The sequence below is a fragment of the Balaenoptera ricei genome, chromosome 12 (genome assembly GCF_028023285.1).
Source record: "Balaenoptera ricei isolate mBalRic1 chromosome 12, mBalRic1.hap2, whole genome shotgun sequence".
NCBI classification, from domain to species: domain Eukaryota; kingdom Metazoa; phylum Chordata; class Mammalia; order Artiodactyla; family Balaenopteridae; genus Balaenoptera; species Balaenoptera ricei.
In genome coordinates this window covers 36,819,072-36,842,071 of record NC_082650.1, presented here as the reverse complement: position 1 = coordinate 36,842,071, position 23,000 = coordinate 36,819,072, and the positions used below count along the sequence as shown (strand labels likewise).

General features: G+C 42.1%; 1 protein-coding gene and 1 long non-coding RNA gene across 8 annotated transcripts in view; one reads left to right on the top strand and one right to left on the bottom strand.

Annotated features, from left to right (window-relative positions):
* Positions 1 to 23,000, bottom strand: part of LOC132375931 (uncharacterized) — an 85,480-nt gene that overhangs the window by 39,085 nt on the left and 23,395 nt on the right. The window lies entirely within an intron of this gene.
* Positions 1 to 23,000, top strand: part of NCOA7 (nuclear receptor coactivator 7) — a 153,592-nt gene that overhangs the window by 119,544 nt on the left and 11,048 nt on the right. For 6 of the 7 annotated variants that reach the window (XM_059941274.1, XM_059941275.1, XM_059941276.1 and 3 more), the window contains one exon: positions 16,253 to 16,400. In XM_059941274.1, coding sequence (XP_059797257.1) covers positions 16,253 to 16,400 — 148 coding nt within the window. Of the gene's footprint in view, positions 1 to 16,252; positions 16,401 to 21,795; positions 22,277 to 23,000 lie in introns of those variants that run through there. The other variant, XM_059941279.1, reaches the window with a different exon arrangement.

Here is a 23,000-nt window from a genome sequence, read left to right as displayed (position 1 = left end):
GGCTAACAAATCACTGAAATGGGAATGGGAAAGGGATACTTCATACAGTCAAAGTCATTTCTTGGCTAGTGAGGAAATGAAAATTTGCAGTATCCTCAAATTTATTCAACTCGGACTTTGATAAAGTGCCTTCCGTCTGGCTAGATATATTTCAGCGGTTATGGGGAGAGGAAGTGATTGGTATTTTATGGGTGATACTCTATGGGTGCTCATTAATTGAATTGAAGTAGTCTAATCAGAACATTGTATGGAAATAAAGAGCTTGACTAAAATGTCCTTTCTCTGATACCAGATGTCTTAACTTAGTTCAGGCTGGTTCTAGCATTGGCTTATTATTAGAATGAACTTTTATGTGCTACAGTGGTTATCTGACCAAAATCAGACAAACAAACAAAAAACCACATAATATTCCATCTTCTGAAGACCCAGGTACCTTATTTTATATGACTATTACCGTGAACACAGCACTTTATACGTAAACTGTAATTTCCGCTTCTCTAGTTACTCCCTTAAAATCTATTTTTAAAAAAATATTTATTTATTTATTTATTTATTTATTTATTTATTTATTTGGCTGCGTCAGATCTTAGTTGCGGCACACGGGATCTTCGTTGCGGTGTGCGGGCTTCTCTCTAGTTGTGGTGCGCGGGCTCAGTAGTTGTGACGCGTGGGCTTAGTTGCTCCATGGCTTGTGGGATCTTAGTTCCCTGACCAGGGATTGAATCCGCGTCCCCTGCATTGGAAAGCGGATTCTTAACCACTGGACCACCAGGGAAGTCCCCCCTTAAAATCTATTTTGTACCTTATGGCCACATCTTCTAAAAAGATATTTTGATCTTGTCACATTGCCCCCAAAATATCTTAAGCCTTCAGGATTCAAGTCTAAACCCCTTGTTTGTTTTTAAAAGCTCTTTGCAGACTGACCTACCTTTCTAGCTTTTTCTTGATCTGCCTGAATCTGGGGTTTTACTGAAATTAGTCATTTTGTGGGCTTTCCTCAGTAAGTCTAGGACCTTTCTAGCTTGGCACCTCTAAAAATACTATATTCTCGAATTCAGGTGGTTCCCTTCTTTTCTCTACCTGTGTAAATCCTTGTTTCCCCAAACAATACACCCTGCAGTGATCCCTCCCTAGACTGACAGTTACAGCCCTTTCCCAGCCTGCACTTGACAGGGGAACAACCCTCAGGTACTGAGGCACTGGGGAGAGGAAGTGAAGTCCGGCACCTTTTCCCCTCACAGGAGTGGTCATCCCCAGTTTCTAGATTCAGGCATGTTGGGGACTGAAGCCTGTGGCGGAGTGTATTCTGTTTCACAGATATGAAAGTATATGGCATTAACAAAGAATTTATGGCTTAGATCAATGGGTGCCAAACTTAGCTTTGTAATAAAGTCGTCTAGAAGCCTTTAAACATACAAAGTACCCAGGTCCTTCCCTGAGCATCCTGCTGCTTTGGATTGGTGAATCTGCGAGGCATTCTCCCTTTTGTGATAAACAAATGGGCGTTACTTTGTTCTTATCTTACTTTAACGTTTTGCAGCATTTGACTCCATTGACCATCCCTCATTTCTTTCACACCTTCTTTCCTTCTATCATCCCTTCCTAGTTTGTTTCTTCATTAAATGTTACCCTTTAAATGACTCTTTCTCTTCCTTATTGTATATACAACTGCCTGCACCTAATTCTTTTTATTATGTGCCAATCATGTCCAGCTATCTTTAGTCTAGAACTTTCTACTGAGCCCCAAACACATATATACCTAGTAACCTTCAATATTTGGATCATCCATGGATCAAACAAACTCAAAACAGATCATGCCCTAAACTGGGCTTCTTATTTCCATTTTTCTTAAGAAAAATTTTGTTCATTTTCCTTAGGATTTCGGTCTTACCCGCGGCATGTGGGATCTTAGTTCCCCGACCTGGGATCGAACCCGTGCCCCCTGCGGTGGAAGCGCGAGGTCTTAACCAGGGAAGTCCCCTTATTTCCATCTTTGTCCCTGCCACTGTCCCCCTAACTCCTGCTTCCTGTTTTCTCCATCACAGTAACTGGTACCACCAGCCTTTCAGTCCCCAAAGCCAGAATGTGGGCATAATCCTGCTTCTCAGTCATCTCCCCACATTGCTCAGTCACCACATCCAGCTTATTCTATCCATTTAACATCTCTAGGATCTCTTGCTCCCATTATGACCCTTCTGTGTTTCAGTGTTAAGAAACATGAATCAGACTTATTAGCTGCTTGCTTGGGTGCCCACACCCCTACCCACCCCACCTAAGTGCACAAATTAGTTCAAATATCATCTCTAAGAACTTCCCCTGTCTGGTTTAGATGCCGCTCCCCTATACTTTCACCTCTATCATAACACTTACTACACTCTTCTACAAATGTGGACTACTTGTGGCTTTTTTCTACTGGACTTTAACCTTCTGAGGGCAGGGACCAAGTCTTATGACACTGTGTCCTAGAAACAGCATAAGGTCTAGAATATAATATATTCCTAAATGTTAGTTGGATGGGTGCGTGAATAAATTAGCCTGTAGTCTAATAGATAAAAATGCTTAAATAACATCACTTATAATTAAAATAATGCATAGACTTTATATAGTATTTAGAAGAATATAAAAAAGCAAAAAGAAAACAAAATGTTTATAATTTTGTTACACAAAGATAACTACAATTTATCTTTATTTTTGTAGCTTTTCAGCCTTTTTCTATGGATGGATTAATGTAATAATAGTGTATATATATATACAATTGTGTATGTATAGATATACACACACTCTTTTGTAAACTGCTTTTACTTAAGAGTATCCTTCTCTGCCATTAAATATTCTATCTGCATGCATTTAGTGAGCATGCATTACTTTTGTTAACGAGAAGTAAAATCATTAAAAAAATTGATTCTCCTATTAAACTCACTTTACAATGGTAAGATAGCCAAGTCCTAAGGACCCTCATGAAGACTAAGCAAAATGCTCTTTACATTTTCCTTAGAGAAAAAAGGGTTAATTAAAGGAATCACAGACTGACCTAGTTTTCTACCATGAAATCGTTAACCATAGTTAATGCTAGATTTTCTGATCAAAAGTTATCTTTTAATGGGATCAGAGCTAAATTGAAATCTTTAATAACTGTCTGTGACAAGAAGACCATAGTGCTGAATAATCTTTAAAGTACTATAGTTTCTAGAACAACTTAGGCCGTACTTAGCCAAGCTAGGTATATTTCAGAATACAAACCTGGTGATTTTTATGTCATACTGTAGTCTTATAATGATGTTTTAAGGTGAGAATGTCACTAATAAAGACAAAATTCAAAAAGGTCTCCAGAATAATTCCTTAAAGGAATTATCTTTCTCTCTTTGTGTTTAACACAAGTTCTAAGTTTGAGGAAACTACTGAACAAATATAAGTGATAGGATTATTAGTTACTTATATAAATATTCTCACTTCTTTTTTTTTAACACTTTAAAATGGTTTGAAGTGATCTTTCTTCCTCTCATTCTTTTCCTGGTCATTTTACCTTTGTTTCACTGACTTAAAATTCTAGAATTTCGTCATCGTTTTCCAGAAGCACCTTCTTAGGCAGCCACCCATCAGTAACTTCACTAACCAGCTTTGGCAAATGCCTTGAGTTAATCAGTGACTCTATAGTCAGACCTAAGCACGTGAAAAAATAACCCCCTTTTTAAGCGAGTGCTCTACTGTCGTGGCTGTGCTTTCTGGTGGAGGAGCGAGTGCCAGCGCTCTGGAGAGTAGCTTGTCGCCTGTTTCCACTGCAGGATAATTAGTCCCTGCCAATGGGTGCTGCACATAGCGTTTGGGAGTAAGTATGCAGAAACAGTGATTATTGCAACCTAAATATTTGCAGGGGCCAGATGGAAGGATGGAGGGAGGGAAGCTCAGGGGCCAGTGTTAACTACCTGCTCTGGGAATCAGCTGCTCGGTAACTCACGACCTCCAACCTAATGCTATTATGTGGGAACGTGAGCCTGGAGTTGCTACATTTTCCCATCTTTTTCAAAAGAAATTGAATTATGGATTATGTGTGTCAAATCTCCCCAATTTTACGGTGTTAGCCACTGTTTAAGAAAAAAAAAATGGTGAGCAGTCTAAAAAGCACCCATCTGCTGCTGAATCCAAGCCACAGGCTGCCAACTGAAGGCCTCCAGCATTGATATTAACATAAACTTTTGGGTTTTACTTATTTTTTTAAATATATATTTATTTGGCTGTGCCGGGTCTTAGTTGCAGCACGCGGGATCTTTGTTGCTGCATGCAGGATCTTTAGTTGAGGCATGCGGGATCTAGTTCCCTGACCAGGGATCAAACCCGGGCCCTCTGCATTGAGAGTGCAGAGTCTTAACAACTGGGCCATCAGGGAAGTCCCAGTTTTTACTTATTTTTGAGTGATCCTTTTTGTAACTATAACTTTTGTTTTGATAGTGATTCTCAAAAGATTCCTATTATTTTTGGTGAACTAGAACAAAGAAGCTTATTTAGTTGGTGCTTTTTAAATAATGTTTTCCTTTCATAGACACACAAAGAACCTTTAAGAATGGGCATTACATCAGGGCATTACTAACCGTTGATTTCATCTGGAGTTGTAGAATATTGGCTCCAGAAGGGGCCTTACAAGCAAGTAAAATAACCCCTTTCTTTTTTTTTTTTTTTGGCCACGCCACATGGCATGCGGGATCTTAGTTCCCCAACCAGGGATCGAACCTGCACCCGCTGCAGTGGAAGCGCGGAGTCTTAACCACTGGACTGACAGGGAAGTCCCTAAAATGACCCCTTTCATATAAGGACCTTGGGTCAGGCCATTGAGGGTGGGTTTTAAAAGGTGATAGTTTTCTAGTAACGACCTCTGTGGTCAAGAGTGCTTTGCCTTATTGGGTTTCTGTGGCTGTATTCAGAATGGAGGAGCCTGGGAAGGTTTTAGGCCAAAGTGCCTTGAAATATCTTTAATTTACAATCAATACAAGTGAACAGTGGGACTGCATACGTATATAGTTCAGTATTCTCTAGGTCACATTCTTTCTCTCTTCTTCCCTTTCCTTATCTTATTTCCTATTCTCTGTGCCATAATGTACTCTGAAGTATATTTTTAATGAAATAGTTATTAAGTTATTTAGTGGTTCCTGCTTATAGTTTTGAAATCAAGTGGGTGATTTAGGGGTTATATCTTGCTGTGTATTGCCCCAATTTCTTTTCTTACCGGTCAGGTGACCTTTGATAAGACAAGAGTGCCTAACTGCTTCTGGGTCATTTTGGTCAAGTTTGTTGGTTTATGTGGTAGCAGGATTTTAGAGAATCACACGGAAGGGACTTTCTAAAAGGTCTGTTCGAAAGTAGAATGAACTTATACATTTAATGCTCCAGATACCTATATGAGGAGCTAGGTTTTCTTATCTTCATTTTAGAAGCTCAGGGAGATTAAGGACCTTTCTCTAAGCTTCCAGCTGATAACAAGTGGCACCAACTTGGGAGGTCAGGTCTTTAACTTAGAAATGTGTGCTTTTTGTACTTTACCTCACAATTATGTTAAAAAAAAAAAAAAAAAAGGGAAAAAAGCAACAGTAAATAAAATCCCACCGTAACTAGTAGTCTTGTTTGATAGCATAGATTACAATCATACCTAAAGCCCATACACCTAATCTATGAATAGTTAGAATAATGTTTTGTTCCAAGCATCAACTCAGATTTGTCATCAGTTTTTATATCCCTCAACCCTACAGCTTTGTCAGTGATGGGCTTTTATGAAATAGTAAAACCAGGACAGAGGGACTGACCATAAAGGAAATGGTGAAGCATTTTGGTAGGGACCACGAGCTGACCTGAGGTTAATACCAGGTCCGCCCCTAACATACTGTGTGGCCTTGGGCAAGTTAGTTAATCTGTGTAAGCATCTGTTTCTTCCACCATTAAATAGGACTGATAATTACAGTGGCTACTTCCTGAGGTTATCATGAGAAACAAATAAGCTTGTCCATGCACTAAATGAAAGTTAGTTGTTACTGCTGCTGTTGCTTCCTTTGCTATAATTGGCAGTGCTTTGTTGCCTCTAAGGTAAGCCTGCTGCCTTCTGAGGACCTTTATCACTTACCTTCAAAGAATTTCTTCTTCAGAGATGACAACTTTATCTGCTAAATGGGGATTTGTAACTTGAATATGGTGTCTCCTTTGGGGTGAATCTCTAAAGGAGCCTTGAGGCTTCTGAAGAAATCTGATGAAGCCCAAATTTGTAGTTAGACAGAAAACCTGAACAAAGCTTGAGTGCTGGGTTTTGGTATTACCAGTTGCTGGATGGGTGGGGATTATTTTTGTGCCTGGAGGAGTGTGGATGGCAATCTTCTCCCCATCTCCACTGCCTCGCCTGGGCTCTGGCCTTGATCATCTCATGGCTGGATCACCTTGTCGCCTTCTCCACAGAGCCTTTGTTTCTAGTCGGTCCTATCTCTTCCTGACCTTCCCTACTTGGCTCCACCGCAGTCTTTCTAAACTAAAGATCTGGCCAGGCTTCTTCCCTGCTGGAGCCCTGGGTGTTGCCTAGTGGTGCTTCTCAGGCTTTGGTCATTCACTTCCTTTCCAAATATCCCCATATCTGCGAACCATCTGTACTACTGTTTACTTAATAGTTGTCTTCAAAGGATTTAGATCAAATCATTTTTTTTTTTTACTTCGGCTTTTCCTGAGCAGTAATATCTGTGAAATCTGAAGTATATAATATGCTAGTTGCATTTCCTCCTAATACTCTTTAGATAAATATGTAATATGAAAATGGGTTCCTCTGTGTATCCCCTGAAGTCAGTGGAGCTGCCCCTGCTGCACTTCGGTAAACAGTGGCCTCAGGATAAGGTCAAAGCATTTTATCTCATGCCCAGGGCTTTCTCTGACCCAGTGACCCGGCCCCTCTGGCTCTTTTTTTTTTTTTTTTCCTTTCCTGCCATTCCATTAGCAAAGAGTAAAACTTGCTCTTTCATTCTACCTGTCAGGAATTCTTCCCCTGCCTGATGAGTTTCTATTCAACATGGACATCCCAGCTCAGATGCCCACTGGCTGTGTTGTTGGAACTGTGTTAGGAATTTTTGTTTATTTCTCTCAACCTGCTCGCTCTAGGGCAGGGCCTGGATCACTCTGGGCAGGCACTGCATCTCAGCAGCTTTTCCCTATCACAGAATCCTCTGTCAGAAGCCACCAGTGACATGATTGCATTGCCCCTCTTTCCCTCTGCCATGTCCAGTTTGACCTCCTTCCGGCATCACCCTGCCCTTAAGATGCCAGGTCTTTTTGCGCATGTCCCCTCCAGTAGAATGCCACTTCTCTTCCTCCAGTAACTGGCTCTTTCTCCTCCTTCAGAACTCAGCTTGGGGGCTTCCCTGGTGGTGCAGTGGTTAAGAATCCACTTGCCAATGCAGGGACATGGGTTCGATCCTTGGGCCAGGAAGATCCCACATGCCGTGGAGCAACTAACCCCATGTGCCACAACTACTGAGCCTGTGCTCTAGAGCCCAAGAGCCACAACTACTGAGCCCGCATGCCACAACTACTGAAGCCCACGTGCCTAGAGCCCGCACACCGCAACAAAGAGTAGCCCCCGCTCAGCGCAACTAGAGAAAGCCCCCGCGCAGCAACAAAGACCCAATGCAGCCAAAAAACAAACAAACAAACAAACAAACTCAGCTTGCCCTTGGCCCCTGGGAAGCCGTCCCTGACCCCAGTGTGAAATGATTCTCCACTGGGCTTACCTTTGTCATCACTCTTCTTAACATAATAATAATAATAAAAATTATTATATATTATAATAATAATTATATTATGTATATAATAATAATAATAATTAGACTGGATGTTGGAGCAGAGATACAAGAGCATATGGCTGGAGCAAAGAGCACATTTGGGAGATTGGCCTAAGGAGTTTGAAATTATCCTAAAACCTACAGGGAGATGTTGGAAGGATTTTACACAGCTGGGTAAAGTGATCAGATTTGCATTTTATCAGCTCACTTCTACTTCCCTGCCACTTTCTCTTGGCTTCCTTCCAGGACCACTTCTACTGCTTCTTCCTTAAGTACTAGCTTTTTCCAGGACCCAGTACCTGACCTGTGAGTTCCGTGCTCACACATGTTACTGCATTTATTGCTTCATGACCACGTAGTAGCTAGCATGGTGGTATTACTGGTAATCGTGTTGGCTTGGCCAGAGGCTGTAGATAGTGTCCTGAGGTAACTGAAGCCAGAAGCTCAGTGACTCATGGAGACCACAGGGTGAGTCACTGAGTTTCAAAAAAGCCATCAACAGGTTTTCAGAGATCAAGAGAAATGATAACTGAGATACTGTTGAGAACTCACAATAGGTCGAGTTTGAGGAAATCAGCTTCACTAAAGTAGTGAAGGAGGGAAGAAGATTTAAAAACCCTGCCTCCTTCCAGACAGTATCTGAGGCAGGTTTAAGAAAGGGCATATACTAAAAGGTTAATAAAATCAGGAATGAAAAGGAGTTGGAAAAAAATGCATAACCCAGATGTTAACAGTACAATCTGAAGGGAAGATGAGGTATAGGAAGGAGACTTTAGGGAGAAACAAAATCTTGAGGCTTATTTTTTAAGGAAGTGCAAGTAAGTTTGTGGATTAAGGTGAAGGAGATAAAGGGATGGAGGAGTGGGGTGGGAATAATGGAGGGAATCCACTAAGGAGCGGGGCTGTTGAAAGTTCAGAGAGGAGGGTTAGAATGGGAGAGTAGTTCCTTCTTCTGAAGAGAAAGGTCATTAAGAGGTGAGCAGAGGGGAGTGCATTACTAGAATGGTACAACGGAGAGTCCTCTGTTCAGGGAGGGTGGGTGGGTAGGAGAGCGGGGGTGAGAGCTTGAGAAAGTAGAGGCCTGGAATAGCTGCTGTGCAAAGCAGTGAAGGAAGAGTGCTAGAGGGGAGTAGAGAATCCCACGAGGGAGGGTTTCTCCTGGCCAGTGTTAGGCGCCCTTGACTTGTAGTGGATCCATTAAGCGCCAATAAGCAAACTCAGCAACATGCATCATCCCAAGAGAGCAGTTAGAAAGATGATGTTTGTTTCTGTGGGCAGGCATTTGGAAGGGCAAGTGCAATGGAAGGATCAAAGCTGTGTGCCTCTAGGGGGCGGCGGTGCAGGTGAGGTGGAAAGACTGGCCTGGATGTGTGTGAATCCAGGAGGGGCTAACACTGGGGAAAGAGGAGGGCTGAGGGTCAAGGTGAGAGTGGAACTGGTATAGTCAGGAGGAAGGAGTGGGCGAGGTGAACCCAGAGGGACTAGGAGGGGAATTTTCAGAACTTTAGGCCTGTTTCCAGAGGGCAGGGTTCAGTTCTGGGAACTAACCACCAGGAAAATCCAGTTAAGTTAGCCAAAAAGAGCCATTCCAAGAATTAGGTTAGATAAACTTAAATAAACTTAGTGCCACTCTAATCTAGAAGGAGAAAAGATGAAGTCACATCCTCTTCTCTTTGGTCTCCAGGGGCCTAAGAATTAAGCAATAAGATTGGCTCCAAGTGAACTTTAATTTTCTCTTGTGGAACAGGCCATTTTAATTGACTCCCGCTTTTCCCCCAGAGGCATAGCGTGAGGGCCCTCTCTACATGAGAGAATGAGAAGATTTTATGTGGGAGGCTGTAGTTGAGGGAAACTGGGGTGTGCCAGTGCCCTGGATGTCTGAGAGGAGAGACACGAGCACTTCCCATCAGGTTGCCCCATAGCAGAACATACTTTGGAGGTTTGCCATCTCACCTGAGGCTTCTCGAGGCTGGGGCGACTTCGTTGGCTGCAGAGATAAAGCCCACCACCTGAAGGAGGTGGGAGGTGGTCCAGGGCTGCTGCCCTGCCTGTTGCAGCCAGTGGAGAACCATTGCCAGGAGCGTGGCTGAGGCGAGGCGGCTGCCCCGCGATGTTCCCCAAGCGTGGAGCACAGTGCTGGCGGTGATGGGCGCCTGTGCGTGCAACGTGGACGAGCAGGAATGGGGGGTGGGCCGCACGTGACCTAAGGGCCACTCAGGGCATCTCACACTTACTTGAGCTTCGTTAATAAAACCCAAAGCCAAGGAAGTAGTTGACCTATAGTATGAGACCTCTGTCTGTGGACAGGTACAAAAATGTACCACCCCCCTTAGGGTTCAGCATTCACAAAAGAAGAGGCAGTCAGCTTAGACTGGCTGGAACATTTCCAGAGATGGGCTGTTTGGGCACATTAATCTTCTGAGCCTCAGTTTCCTTATCTTTAAACTGGGCATAGTAACACTTGCCTCTTAGAGCTGTTGTGCAATGTGAAGTCCTCAAGGCAGGGAATCACGTCTTTTCTTTTCAGGTAGCTGACATATTTCATCAGCATTGCTTAAAACAGAAGGTTGCTTCTCTGTTTAACATTAAAATTGTTATGACTTTGACCCTCTTTTCTGTGGTATTTTGAGAATGCCTTTTCCCTCCTTTCTAGATATTTCCTTTTGTGGTAAGTTCAACAAGCCCAGTGCTGGCCCTAGCTGCTCTTGACCTTGCTGCAAAATAGGCCACTCACTCTGGCAACAGATGATCCCAGAGGCCTGATTCACCACTCACTGGAAATCCAGCAGTCCCAAGAGAAGAGATTTGGAATAATCCTCTCTTACTTGGTCATCCCAGATTCTTGCCCCGGGTTGACATATTTCTTCTAGAGAGAAAGGCACAGGGCAGGCAAGAATACTTTGTGCCAAAACTCACCTTCCCCCAGCCCCTCACTTGTTACAGCTCCTGGGAACTCACACATATGTGTATGACACATGTAGCCATCTCCTTCCATAGTATGCCCACTGTTTTCCCAGCAGCACACCATGCCCACATTCACCTGCTCCTAAGATAACCATGGCATTCATGTGGATCCCGGGTCATGAGTCTAGACCAGGCCATTCCCCCCACCCCCTTGAATAGTTTCTCGTCAAGAAGGATGGGGTGGAAGAAGGGGTATTATCCTTTCCCAAGGTCTTACCTCTATTAGGACCACGTTAATTCATCAGAGATGCTCTGATAATCCTGAACTTTGAAAGAGAGGTATTAGGCACACAATTCCTCCTTCTTAGGACATCCTCCTTCTTATACAGATCTTCTCTCTCACCCACCTTCCATCCCATCCCCTGGGTTGGAGGAACGAGTTGTCTTCCTCAAGCAGGGAATGTTCAATTATAACTTCCTCCAGAATAATAAGTCCTACTCACCTTGCATCTACATAATGAAAAGGATTGCTCAGATGGTTTCCCCAAGCAACTTAATGTCTTTGTCACCAAAAAGGGAAGTGACTGGCAATTGCTAAGATCGGATCTCACCTTAAAATCTGTATTGACCTGCAGTTTTCACAATTGATATTTTCTTATAATATCTAAGAAGAAATGAAATCTTAACTTCAAATCTGTGCCTCATCCCTCATTCCCTTGCAGTCTTACACAGGGGTATATGTCAGCATGAGCTTTCAGCATTTCTTGGGATGCTTTTTCAGTGTTTATGCTTGTACAATGACTTCTCCTTTGAGAGTAAAATGTTAGAGGATAAACGAGCAGTGCTTCATGGAAAGTAGGTTCAAAAAGTGATAAAAATGTGTCTTGTGTCATAACCAGGAAGTTAAGTGGGAAACAATTCAGAAATCAGTGTGGGATAAGGGGAAGACTTTGTAGTGTGGTTCAAAGAACCCTGATTGCCACCTCAGGAGATCTAGTCCTGGCTGTGATGCTGATAGTAGACTTCAGAGCCCCCATCTAAGGGGGCTTACATCTAAGGAGAGTTAGTTGGATTAAATGATATCCTATATCTCCACCAACCCTAATATTCCAGAAGGTAGTTCCTCAAGGTCAGGGTCACTGGCACATAGTGGGTACACAGGGAGTATTATTGAAGGAAGCGATGCACTGCAGCCAGGGACAACCAGGAACACACCTGAAATTGAATGTGTTGGGTTGACTTGTTGCAACGAGGGAGAATGCACTGCATGGGACCGAGGGCCATGTCAGTAAGAGGGTGCTTGAAAGGGGTCACAGGATGTAGGTTTATGTTAGGTGATTCGAGGGATAACTTAAAAAAGTGGGACTTTGCTCTAGATTGGAAGCTGTCAAGAAGCAAAAGTCAGTCTGTGATTGAATATATTATAAATCCTATGTAGAAGGAGGAAAAACTAGAGAGGCTAGTGCCATAATTGGTAAAGAAGCACAGTCATTTATATTAGCCAGATTAGAGAGATGTTTGGTCATTTTTGTGGTTGGACAATGTTTGTGTTTAGATATCAGACCCCAGTGGTCTCGTTTCTGTCATGATTCATCATGGTGATAGAGTGGCTTTGCCGGACGTTGATGTTTTGTGAAGTTGTTAATGTTCAACGGGAGAATACCAGGGCCTAGCTGTGAGTGCCAGGCCAGTTTCTCCCAACACTGGGGCCTGGCCGATAGGAGCAGGCTAGCTCCCACGTATCAGGGACTGCTTTCCTCTTTCTCACAAATAAGCTAGCCAACAAATACTTAGGAAGTCATTTTATTTGATGTGGATAAGCATGTAATAAATGTGTCCTTTTCCAAAAGTTAAAGTGAAGCATATTGGTTCTCAACTTTTTTCTAAAATACAGTTAGGATGGACTAAATTTTAGGTGTTAGAAAACTAAAAGAGTTAGAATTATATATATATATATATTTTTTTAATTTATTTATTTTATTTATTTATTTTTGGCTGTCTTGGGTCCTCGTCGCTGCACGTGGGCTTTCTCTAGTTGCGGCGAGTGTGGGCTACTCTTTGTTGCGGTGTGTGTGCTTCTCATTGCGGTGGCTTCTCTTGTTGCAGAGCGTGGGCTCTAGGCGCGCAGGCTTCGTTGCTCTGCAGCACGTGGGATCTTCCCGGACCAGGGCTCGAACCTGTGTCCTCTGCATTGGCAGGCAGATTCTTAACCACTGCGCCACCAGGGAAGCACTAGAATTATATATTTATCAAACCTTTCTGGAGTCATGATTTTTTCTAAGTTAACTTTTAATAGGAAATGTCATACTACATGTTAATAATAGTTCAGAGATTCAAAAGAGTATACATATTGCTGGTAGGAGGGCAAAAAATGATTCCATCCCTAAAAACGGCAACATGGTATTATATATAGAAAGCATAAGTGAATTGCTCCTTTGATAACACAGTCCCACTTCTGGGAATATGTCCTACAGCTCTACCTGTACACGTGCAAAAATGACATACCAAGTTACTCATCATAGCATTGTTTATAAAAGCACAGTCTTGGAAACAACCCAAGTGTCCAGCTGGAGAGGATGGTTACATAAACTATGATAAATCCACACAGTAAAGTACTGTGTAGCTATGAAAGAATGAGGAAGCCATCTCTATACTGTTGTGGAAGGATATCCAGGCTATATTGTTTAGTGAAAAAAGCTAGATAGAGAATAGTACTATCTTTTGTAGAAATGAAAGACAAAGAGAATCTATATTCATATTTATTTCTATCTACAAAAATAACACTACAAGAACACACAAGGAACTACTAAAGTGGTCAACTATAGGGGAAAAAGGTGGACCCAGAATGTGACGGACAGGGATATGAGTGAGATGGAAACTTCTCATTATTTGCCTTTTGAAATATAATTTTAATTCTCAAATTATAAAATGTACTACCTAGTCCAAAAATTTAAATAATTTATGGAAAGATATCTATATCTATATATCTATATATATATATATAAAATGTAATATGTCTTTCTTCTACCTCATTCCATTCCCCAGAGATAACCATTTTGATCAGTTTCTTATACAGCTTTTCAGAGTAGTCCATTGTATTAGTCAAGGATCTCAAGAGAAACGGAACCGAGAGGATGTGTGTGTGTGTGTGTGTGTGTGTGTGTGTGTGTGTGTGTGTATAAAATATATGAAAACTGGTAATTCTATATTATGGAAGAAAAGGCATAATTAATATAAAAAGGAAAAAACAGCTTAGAAATACATTTGATAGTGGTTAATTTACATTATACAAAGGCCCCCACATATTGAAAAGAAAAACATTGACTCCACAATCACAAGGAGCCAATTCATGAAAGCAGCCCGGAAGAAAACTTTTAAAAAATGTTCAACCCACTACCACTCAAAGAAATGCAAAGTGAGTCGGGTAAAACTTAAAATATATATTAAATTCATTTAGAAAAAGAAGGATAAGCAGGATTGTTAGGAGACTTAGATGCAAACTGCAATGCTCGTGTCAGAGTAAACTAGTCGGCCTTTCAAGAGCAGTTTGGCAGGATGAATCACAAGTTATAAAATCATGCCCTTTGGCCTAATAATCCCTTTTCTGGGAACTAATCTTGAGGAAATAATTCAAAAGGTGGCAAAAGGCATAGATCATGAGGATGTTCATCGTAACGTTGTTTGTATAATCAAAGAAATGGAAAAAACCTAAATATCCCAAAGGTATAGGAATTTGGGTAATTATGGTTTATTACTTTCATGAAATGTAGGCATTAAAAGTCAGTACCAGGGGCTTCCCTGGTGGCACAGTGGTTAAGAATCTGCCTGCCAATGCAGGGGGCACGGGTTTGAGCCCTGGTCCGGGAAGATCCCACATGCCGTGGAGCAACTAAGCTCGTGCGCCACAACTACTGAGCCTGCACTCTAGAGCCTGCGTGCCACAACTACTGAAACCCGTACTCCTGGAGTCCATGCTCCGCAACAAAAGCCACTGCAGTGAGATGCCCGCGCACCGCAACGAAGAGTAGCCCATGCTTGCCGCAACTAGAGAAAGCCTGCGCGCAGCAACCAAGACCCAACTCAGCCATAAATAAATAAATAAATAAATAAATAATTTTTTTTAGAAGTCAGTACAAGGGCTAGCAACATGGCAAATATGCATTATTTTATGTTACATATAACAAACAATTATGTCTTAGCCCTGATAACAATGGAAAGAAAACTGTGTACATGTGCTCAAGAACAGATAGGACTATAGAAACCTAAAGACAGTTTGACCGATGGGAATATTAGAATTATAGTGACATTTCTTTTTTGTTTTAATTAATATTTGTCTTAGTTTGTTCAGGTTGCTATAACAGAATACCATAGACTGGGTGGCTTATAAAGAAGAGGTTTATTCTTGACAGTTCTAGAGGCTGGGAAGTCCAGGATCAAGGTGCTGGCAGATTCGGTGTCTTGTGAGGGCTCACTCTGGTTCATAGATGGCTGTCTTTTCACTGTGTTCTCACATGGCACAGGGGGCTAGCCAGCTCTGTGGGGTCTCTTTTAATCCCAATCATGCCTCATAACCTAAGCACCTCTGAAAGGTCCTACATCCAAATACCATCACACTGGGGATTAGATTTCAACATGCAAATTTTAGGGGCACACAAACATTCAATCTATAGCAATTGTGTTATAATATTTTTACAATTATAACTTTTAAAAACTTAGCAGTAAGTTAACATTGTCCCAAACAGTAGCCTCAAATTGAAATTACCAGTTTGTAATTAGAAAAGACTTTAAGAATCATTTGATCCTATCTATCTTCCACTCCCCCACGGTGATGGTTGCAGGTGTAGAATCTAAGGTCAGAGAGCTTTTGACTGTTCTACATGGGCAGGGGGTGGGGGGATATTGTAGGTGCTGGGACCAAAAGCCCCACCCTCTGCTCAAGAACTAGCCGCCTCTCTATTGATCAAGTCTGGAAAGATGCTTCAGATGTTAAATATGTATAAGAGAACAGAGCTATTGGAAGCAAACTGCATTCCGATATCAATAAAATTGTCTCTTTCTAATGTTAAAATAACAGCTAATACTATCCCTGATATTTTCTAGTTATTAAAGATATTTTATTAAAATTATGATATAATAATGCTTCAATCTACATAAGACCCATTGGAATATTGCTTATCTTTGTTCCCATCTAAAGCTTCAGATTAATTTTTTTCCCATGAATACAGGTGTCCAATAAATGAACACCCAATGAGGAAAAAACATTTGGTGTAAATATTTCATTGTTTTTTACATTTATGTCCCATTTCTTGATCTTTCCCTCAGATTCAAAGACATTTTTTCAGTGTCTGTGGACTTTAGCTTCCATTTATTGACTTATTTTCAAAGTTTGGAATGCATTAGCAGAGATTATCTTCAACATGGGAGATTTCCCAATTAGCAAAATGGATTTGCCAAGCAGGAAAAAGATAGCTGTACATGCCCAAGTTCCTACTGGTGCCTGCCAGGAAAGTAGATTTGGTGTTAACCCCTGTGATGAACATGTTTTTCAGGGTGGATCACTTGTACACATTCTTTGTTCAGTGGTCTCCTGACGTCTATGGGAAAGATGCCAAAGAGCAAGGCTTTGTGGTGGTGGAAAAAGAAGAACTGAATATGATTGACAACTTCTTCAGTGAGCCGACCACCAAGAGCTGGGAGGTGAGACTCAAGAGAGGGCTAGACTGTCCCTTAAAGTCCAGTCCACAAACAAAATGTTCTTGTGTCCAAATTCCAATAACTTCTTGGCTGGCAAGAAGTCAGATTTCCTGTGTCTCTTTGAAATCACATGGGGAAAAAACCTTATTCCTCTGTTTGAAGCTAATTATGTGTGTCAGAAAGACCTCACCTCCACCCCTACAACCCAGTAATTTCACTTCTCTTTTTTGAAACTGCTGCAGGGTCTCCATTACGTACAGGATGAAAGTCAAGCTTCTTAATTTGGCCTAAAAAACTGTTCATAATTTTTTTGAGCACTTACCACACCCTTCTCATGTTAGGGGCACGGTGGATGAGATAAGTAGAATTTAGCATCAAGGAGTATAGATAATCATTACAATATAGTGAGATAATTACCATTGTAGGTGAAGTGCCACGTGCTATGGGAGCATGTACCCAGGCACCTGAATGGAGCTAGGGGATCAGGGAAAGCGACCCAGAAGGAGTAATCTGAGCTGAGATCAGAAGTGGGAGGACAGGCAATTGGGGTGAAAGTGGGACATGGAACATGGAACATGTTCTGGCCAGAGAGAGAAGTCTGTGTAGAGGAATGACCCAGGGGAGAAACAGAGAGTGTGGGGCTTTTGACGAACTAGTAAGAGTTCAGTGTAGCTGGATCATAGAGTGCAAAGCTGAGGGAGTGGCAAGAAACAAAGCTGGAGATAATGAAATGGCAGATCACGAAGGACCTATGAACTGTCATAGGTTTGGTTTGGTTATTTTCCTAAGGGCAGTAGGAAGGCAGCAGTTTGAGCTGTCTTCAAACAGCTTCAGCCAGTAGGAGCTGTTTGGAGCCTGGAGAAATAAATACAGATACGCATTTTGGAGAGCTTGCTCTTGCTGGCAGATGTTCATGGAGCTGGACAACCCTTGAGGCTTGAAGACCCATTAGGAGTCTCTTGCAGTAATCAATGTTGAGAGATAACAGTTGCTGAAAGAGTGGCAGTGCAGATAGAGGAAATTGAGTGCTTTTGAAAGATAGTTAGAAGGAGGAAAACAGGGTTTTAAGAGTAATTAATTACATGTGGAAAGTAAGGAAGATGTCAAGGTTGATCTCTTGGTTTTTAGAATGGGAACTGGAGGGATCGAGGTACCTGCCCTTCACTGCGACAAGGAGCATAGCAAGAGGATTAGATTCAGCAGAAAATGCTCTGTGTTCTGGTTTTAATGTAAATTTGAGGCGTCTGTGGAATGTCCAAGAGGCAACTGAGAATAAAACTTAGGAAAAAATCTGAAGATATACTTTCGGAAGTGATTAGCAAAGTTGAAGTTGTGAGTGTAGGTGAGGTCAGCCTAGGAGAGTGTGTCCATTGGCAAGGGAGCAGGGCTCAGGAGAGAACCCTTCAGGATGCCAGCACTAAGGGGCCAAAGATAGTCGAGCCCACAAAGGTGACTGAGAAGGAACAGCCAGGGGAGGGCATGGAAGACAAGAAAAGTCATGTCTTAGAAGCCAAGGGAAGAGAATGTTTCAAGAGGGGAGTAGTGGTCAAAAATGTCTAATGCTGCAGAGGAGTCAAAAGGTAAGAACTAAGCTATGTCTTTTGGATTTAAAACCAAGGAGGTAATAGTTGGTGACTTTGACAAAAAGCAGTTTCATTAAAGTGGTAGCTTCAAAATGTAGCTACCAATGTTCAGTGAATGAATTGGGGGTGAGTAAGTGGAGCTGGTAAAGGTGGGCAAACAACTCGAATTTGGTTTTGGAGAATAAAAATGAGATGAAAGGCTGGAAGAAGAGGTGAGGGTGGGGAGGTTTTCCCTCTCGTGAGGGAGACTGTAACCTTTTGGATGAGGTCAGCGGGAACGGTGGAACAGAAGGTACAGGAGATAAGGGAATAGGAGAGGGAATAAGCGGGAGGCTGCATCCTCGAGAATTGGCCGGGAATGTGGGGGTAGGGATAGAATTGGTCTTAGGTGGTCGGGCAGCAGAAAAGAATAGGATGTGTGCATATAGAATGTAGACTCAGTGGTGGTAAATTGTGGCATTGCTCATTTGATTATTTCTTTGCAGCAGAAGGAGGGAGCATCTCCTAGAAGTGAAGGAGGGAAGACTTAGAGGAATACGGAGAAGGTCTGAAGTAGCAGCTATAGAGACTAGGAAAAATACCAACTGAAGAACTGCAGTAGGATGGCTGTCTGGTATTGAAAGCCCTGGTGGGGTCTGGCACCAGGCTGCAGTGAGGGCGGGTTTTCTCCAGCAATACTCCCAGTCTGGGTTTAGATTCATCAAGTGGGCAGTCAGATCTTCCCAGGCTGGAACTCTGTCAGACTGGGATGATTAAGGGTGATGAGGCCTGCCCCTTGGGTCTAGCTCCTTCTGGAATGCCAGGTCCTTTCATATGTGTGTTTGCCCTCACTCGTCCCTTTCTCATTCACTCCCTCCCAGCCCGAATGTGTACATGCACACACACAGCTTTCCATGTCAGACTCCTGTCATCCTTCAAGGTCCAGCTCATTTGTCACTTCTGTGATGCTTTCAGCCAGAGTTACTCCTTCTGTCCTTCCACAGCCCGTAGCTCATAGCTCTGTAGTGTATCGCTCAGCACTTTACTTGTTTGCATGTTTGTCTTCCCACAGTTCATAAGCTTCTTGTTTGAAACCATTGATTAAAAATATTTAAGCCTATTAGGCTCTCCCTCCCTTGGCTCTTCATATCAACTCTGTTTTTTTCTGTCTCTGGCCAGTCTTTCTGAGTATACTTTGCTTGTCCCTTTTCTCATGGTGTTCCCTAGTTTATCCTTGGCTCTCTTTTCTTCTCGTCTGTTACATCTTCCTTGGACAAGCTCATCGGCTTTCGAGGTTTCTGCAGCTGACTCCCACCTCTGTCTCCTCCACACACCTTTCTTCCAGGCTGCTGTTCTAGAGCACATAGACGCCCCACAGGCATGACTGGGTCTCCACGAGGCAGAGATGGTGTGACACTGGCCTTCTGGCCAAGGCGTCAAAGAATATCAATTCCCGTCCTCCTCGCTTAACCATCTGTGCCCAAGAGGCCCCCACCCCCATGAGATATGCGCACAGAGGAAGCATAGCTAGGAAATGTGTATTTTCTTAGTGAGGCTATGGTCTCTTGCCCAATATGGAGGGCCAGAGAGAAGGTTTAAATTTCACTGGGGATTTAATCCTTTCCCGACTAGGCCTGAATATCTTGAACTGAAGCAGCCCTCTTTTAGGCCTATTCTGCATCTTTCCACTAATCCCAACCTTGAATCTCAGCTCTTGACAACTCCTGTGGGAGAAAAGGCCACACCTACCAGCACCAGAGGAAAAGGAGCTAAAGGGGCATGCAGAGAGAGAAAGGTCTCCTTCCGGATCTAGGGTAGAGTGGGCTTGAGTGAGCCACTCAGACTGAGCCACTGAGGAGAATGAGAGGGCAAATCCCTTTAGAAGGTGTCTCTAGACCTGTAGTGGAAGAGGAAGAAAAGAAGAAGGGATGGAGAAGGAGGAAGAAATGGGTTGGCTTGTTGCAAGCTCCTAGTGTACTTGTTAACACTTGGGACATGGAAAGAAAAGATAACTGGAGAGAGAGGTGACTGGACTGTTATCCCTATTTCTTGCCACATGGAAGAGAAAGTCCAAAAGTACAATGAGGAGAAGAATGCTGTCCAAGCTCCCTCCCATGCAGGAGCAAATTCTGCTTACTAGCATTACCTTAAGGCCAGGCCACTGTGATAGAATTGCTTCTCTGTGGGTGGGGAAGAGGAACCTTCACTTCCCTGACAGGTGTCTGATCCTCAGCATGTCCAAAACGTCTCTTCATCTTTCCCCAAAACTTGCTTCTTCTCATGTACTCCCATCTTAATTAGTGGTGCCCCAAGCCAGAAGCCTAGATATCAACCCAGATTCTTCTCTTTCATCATCATATGTAGTCAGTCATCTCTAGTTAGAATTTGTTGATTCTGATCTTACGTAGGGTGGGGACCACTGCCCTAGTCAGCTGTCTGCACCCTTCACTTAAACTCTAGGGCACCTCCAGTCAACCCAGCCACTAGTCCATCCTCCACACCCAAGCTCTTTAAATAAGCTTTACTTCCTAATTTTATAAAAGTAACACCTGCTTTTATTATAGGAAATTTGGAAACTACAGAAAAGCACAATGCAGAACATTTAGAAAATAATATCTAACCACACTTATCACTTTTGTACATTTTTTTGACTCTTTTTTTCCTATTTTAGGGTGTTTTCTAGGGGGTAAGGGTGGGGAGAGTATTTTTGCAAAATGGGATAATGTTCTATGTATAGTTTGGTATCTGACTTTTCTCACCTGACATCTTGTGAGAATTGTATCATATTAAAGATTTTGAAGCCTCATTTTAATGGTTACATAATATTTTAAACCTCAATCAGAATTTATTTAACAATTCCCCACTTTTAGGAATCGTGTTGGTTCAAGTTTTTCACAAGGATGAGATGATCTGTAACTCTGACTATTCCCCTAATTTCCTGGAAGTGATATTACTTAGTATAATGGTATTGATTTTTTTTAAGGCTCCTAATCTTTTATATAATGACAATTTTCCAGAAATGTGAGGAATACCCTTCTTCTCATTGTGCTTCTGGCAACAGAAAGTACTATTTCTATTATCCCTTTCTTAAAACTTTTGCTAATTTGAAAAGCTGATAAATGATATATTGGAATTGTTTGTGCCACATGCCTGGCAAAGCACCTGGCACTTGCCATCATATAGAAAGCACTCAGTAAATGTTAGCTGTCATGAAGTGTCAGGCGCTGAAAAGAATGCTGTCTCACTGGCACAAAATCCAAGTGATTCTGCCCTAGATTGTGTCCAGGCTCTTGCACTGAGAATAAGTTCTGGCTGACCTGAGACTGGTCACCAATTATCTCCCAGAGCCTCATTAGAACTGACCCCCGGGATGAGCTGTGTAGTGGCGCCCGATCTCCCAGGGGTACCGGAGACCAAGAGGCCATTTTCGATCTGGAAAACTCACAGAAGGATCCCTGAAAATTGATCCAGTGGTAATCTACATTTCTTTCCAACCCGCTGATATCTGATCTGGGCAGTAGAGGAGGACTCATCATGCTTATTAGTCATTAAGATTAATATTTTGAAAGGTTAAAAGGTAAATATTACTTTGCCAGCTCTTTAGAAAAACTGAATCTAAACTAACATTTTTCTCAGCCTCATATAAACCGGATGTTCTTTCAGTTCTTTGAAGTTTCTCATACCTAACAAACATGACGGTATTGAAGTGAAACACCATTGTTCTAAGCGTAATGAACCTACCTCTGGTAAAGGCTCCTTTTCATCTTTCCTTTGAGATTCAAACTGATGTCAGGGAACACACATAAACTTTTAAAATGAAGGTTTCGCTTTAGGATGCAGAAAAAAAAAATCTGAAAAGGCAGGGCTAGAAAAGCTAGCTCAGGCCAGCTGGAGGACAATTGGGAAGAAAAGTACAAGACGGAGAAGAAGAAAAAAAAAACACAAAACACTGAGGTTTTGTTGTGCTGTTAGGAAACCACCGTTTCAAAGGTGAAAGTGTCTTCTTACAGCCTCACAGCTATGCCTAACAGGAAGTGTGTGTTTGCTCTAAATCCTAATTTGGGTGTGTTCCTGTAGAAATATTGAACTCTCTCCTAAGGGAAACAGAAACTCAATCATGCAGGAAACTAGATACTGCATAAACAGTTGTAGCTCAGTGTGGCTGTAAGTAACAGTGGTGTGGAGGCAGATAAGAGAAAAAACCTGCACCTCTTTAGAGAGCAAGCAGGCAGTTCCCACTACTTCACCATGAGAAGATTGCCCCTGGACATTCAGATTTTCTATTGTGCCAGACCGGACCAAGAACCTTTTGTGAAGGTATGTTGGAGTCCTGAGGGCTAATCATGTGCCCGTGAATCCTCCAAGCTCTGCCGCTCAGACGCTTCGAAATGCTTTCTAATTAGAAAGGATCGTGCTGATATTTCAGCCAGAGCAGGTATTTTATTCACTTTGGAGAGAGAGATGGTGTGGTTTGCCCTTTCCCTTTGGAGTCAAAACTCCATACTGATTTTTTCATTCCACAGCTCCATTTTGTACCTGTGTTAAATGTAGAGTTCCCCCAAAATATGTGCTTTATTTAATACATTTAAAATGCTGGATTTGTGATTCTTCAACAGTGTTTTCTTTAAGTAAATGCCCCTTGAGAAGACGGTAAAATTTAAGGGCCTATTTCCTTACCTGTAAATCCGGCTCAGATGACAGCATTTTGGAAACTAAGTAGTCATTGTCTGACAGCCTTCACTAAATGTAATGTAAATGTTTTTTCTCTATGATGCAAAAGTCATTAATATTTGTACTCAGGAATTTTGGTGAATTAGTTACCTTCCGTCTGTATCCTTCAATTTCAAAATAATTTAGTGATTTATCCAGACTTTCAGAGAGGCAAAAGAAAAAAGACTTTTAACCTGGTAGTTTATAAGTGTATTTATGATGAAATAATAAATGTTGTGTACAACATCATGTTTCTGTTCTCAGCTTTGAAGGAAAGATTATCTTGATGGTTTCTCAACTCTCCATAAAGAATCATACCTAATTGTAATTT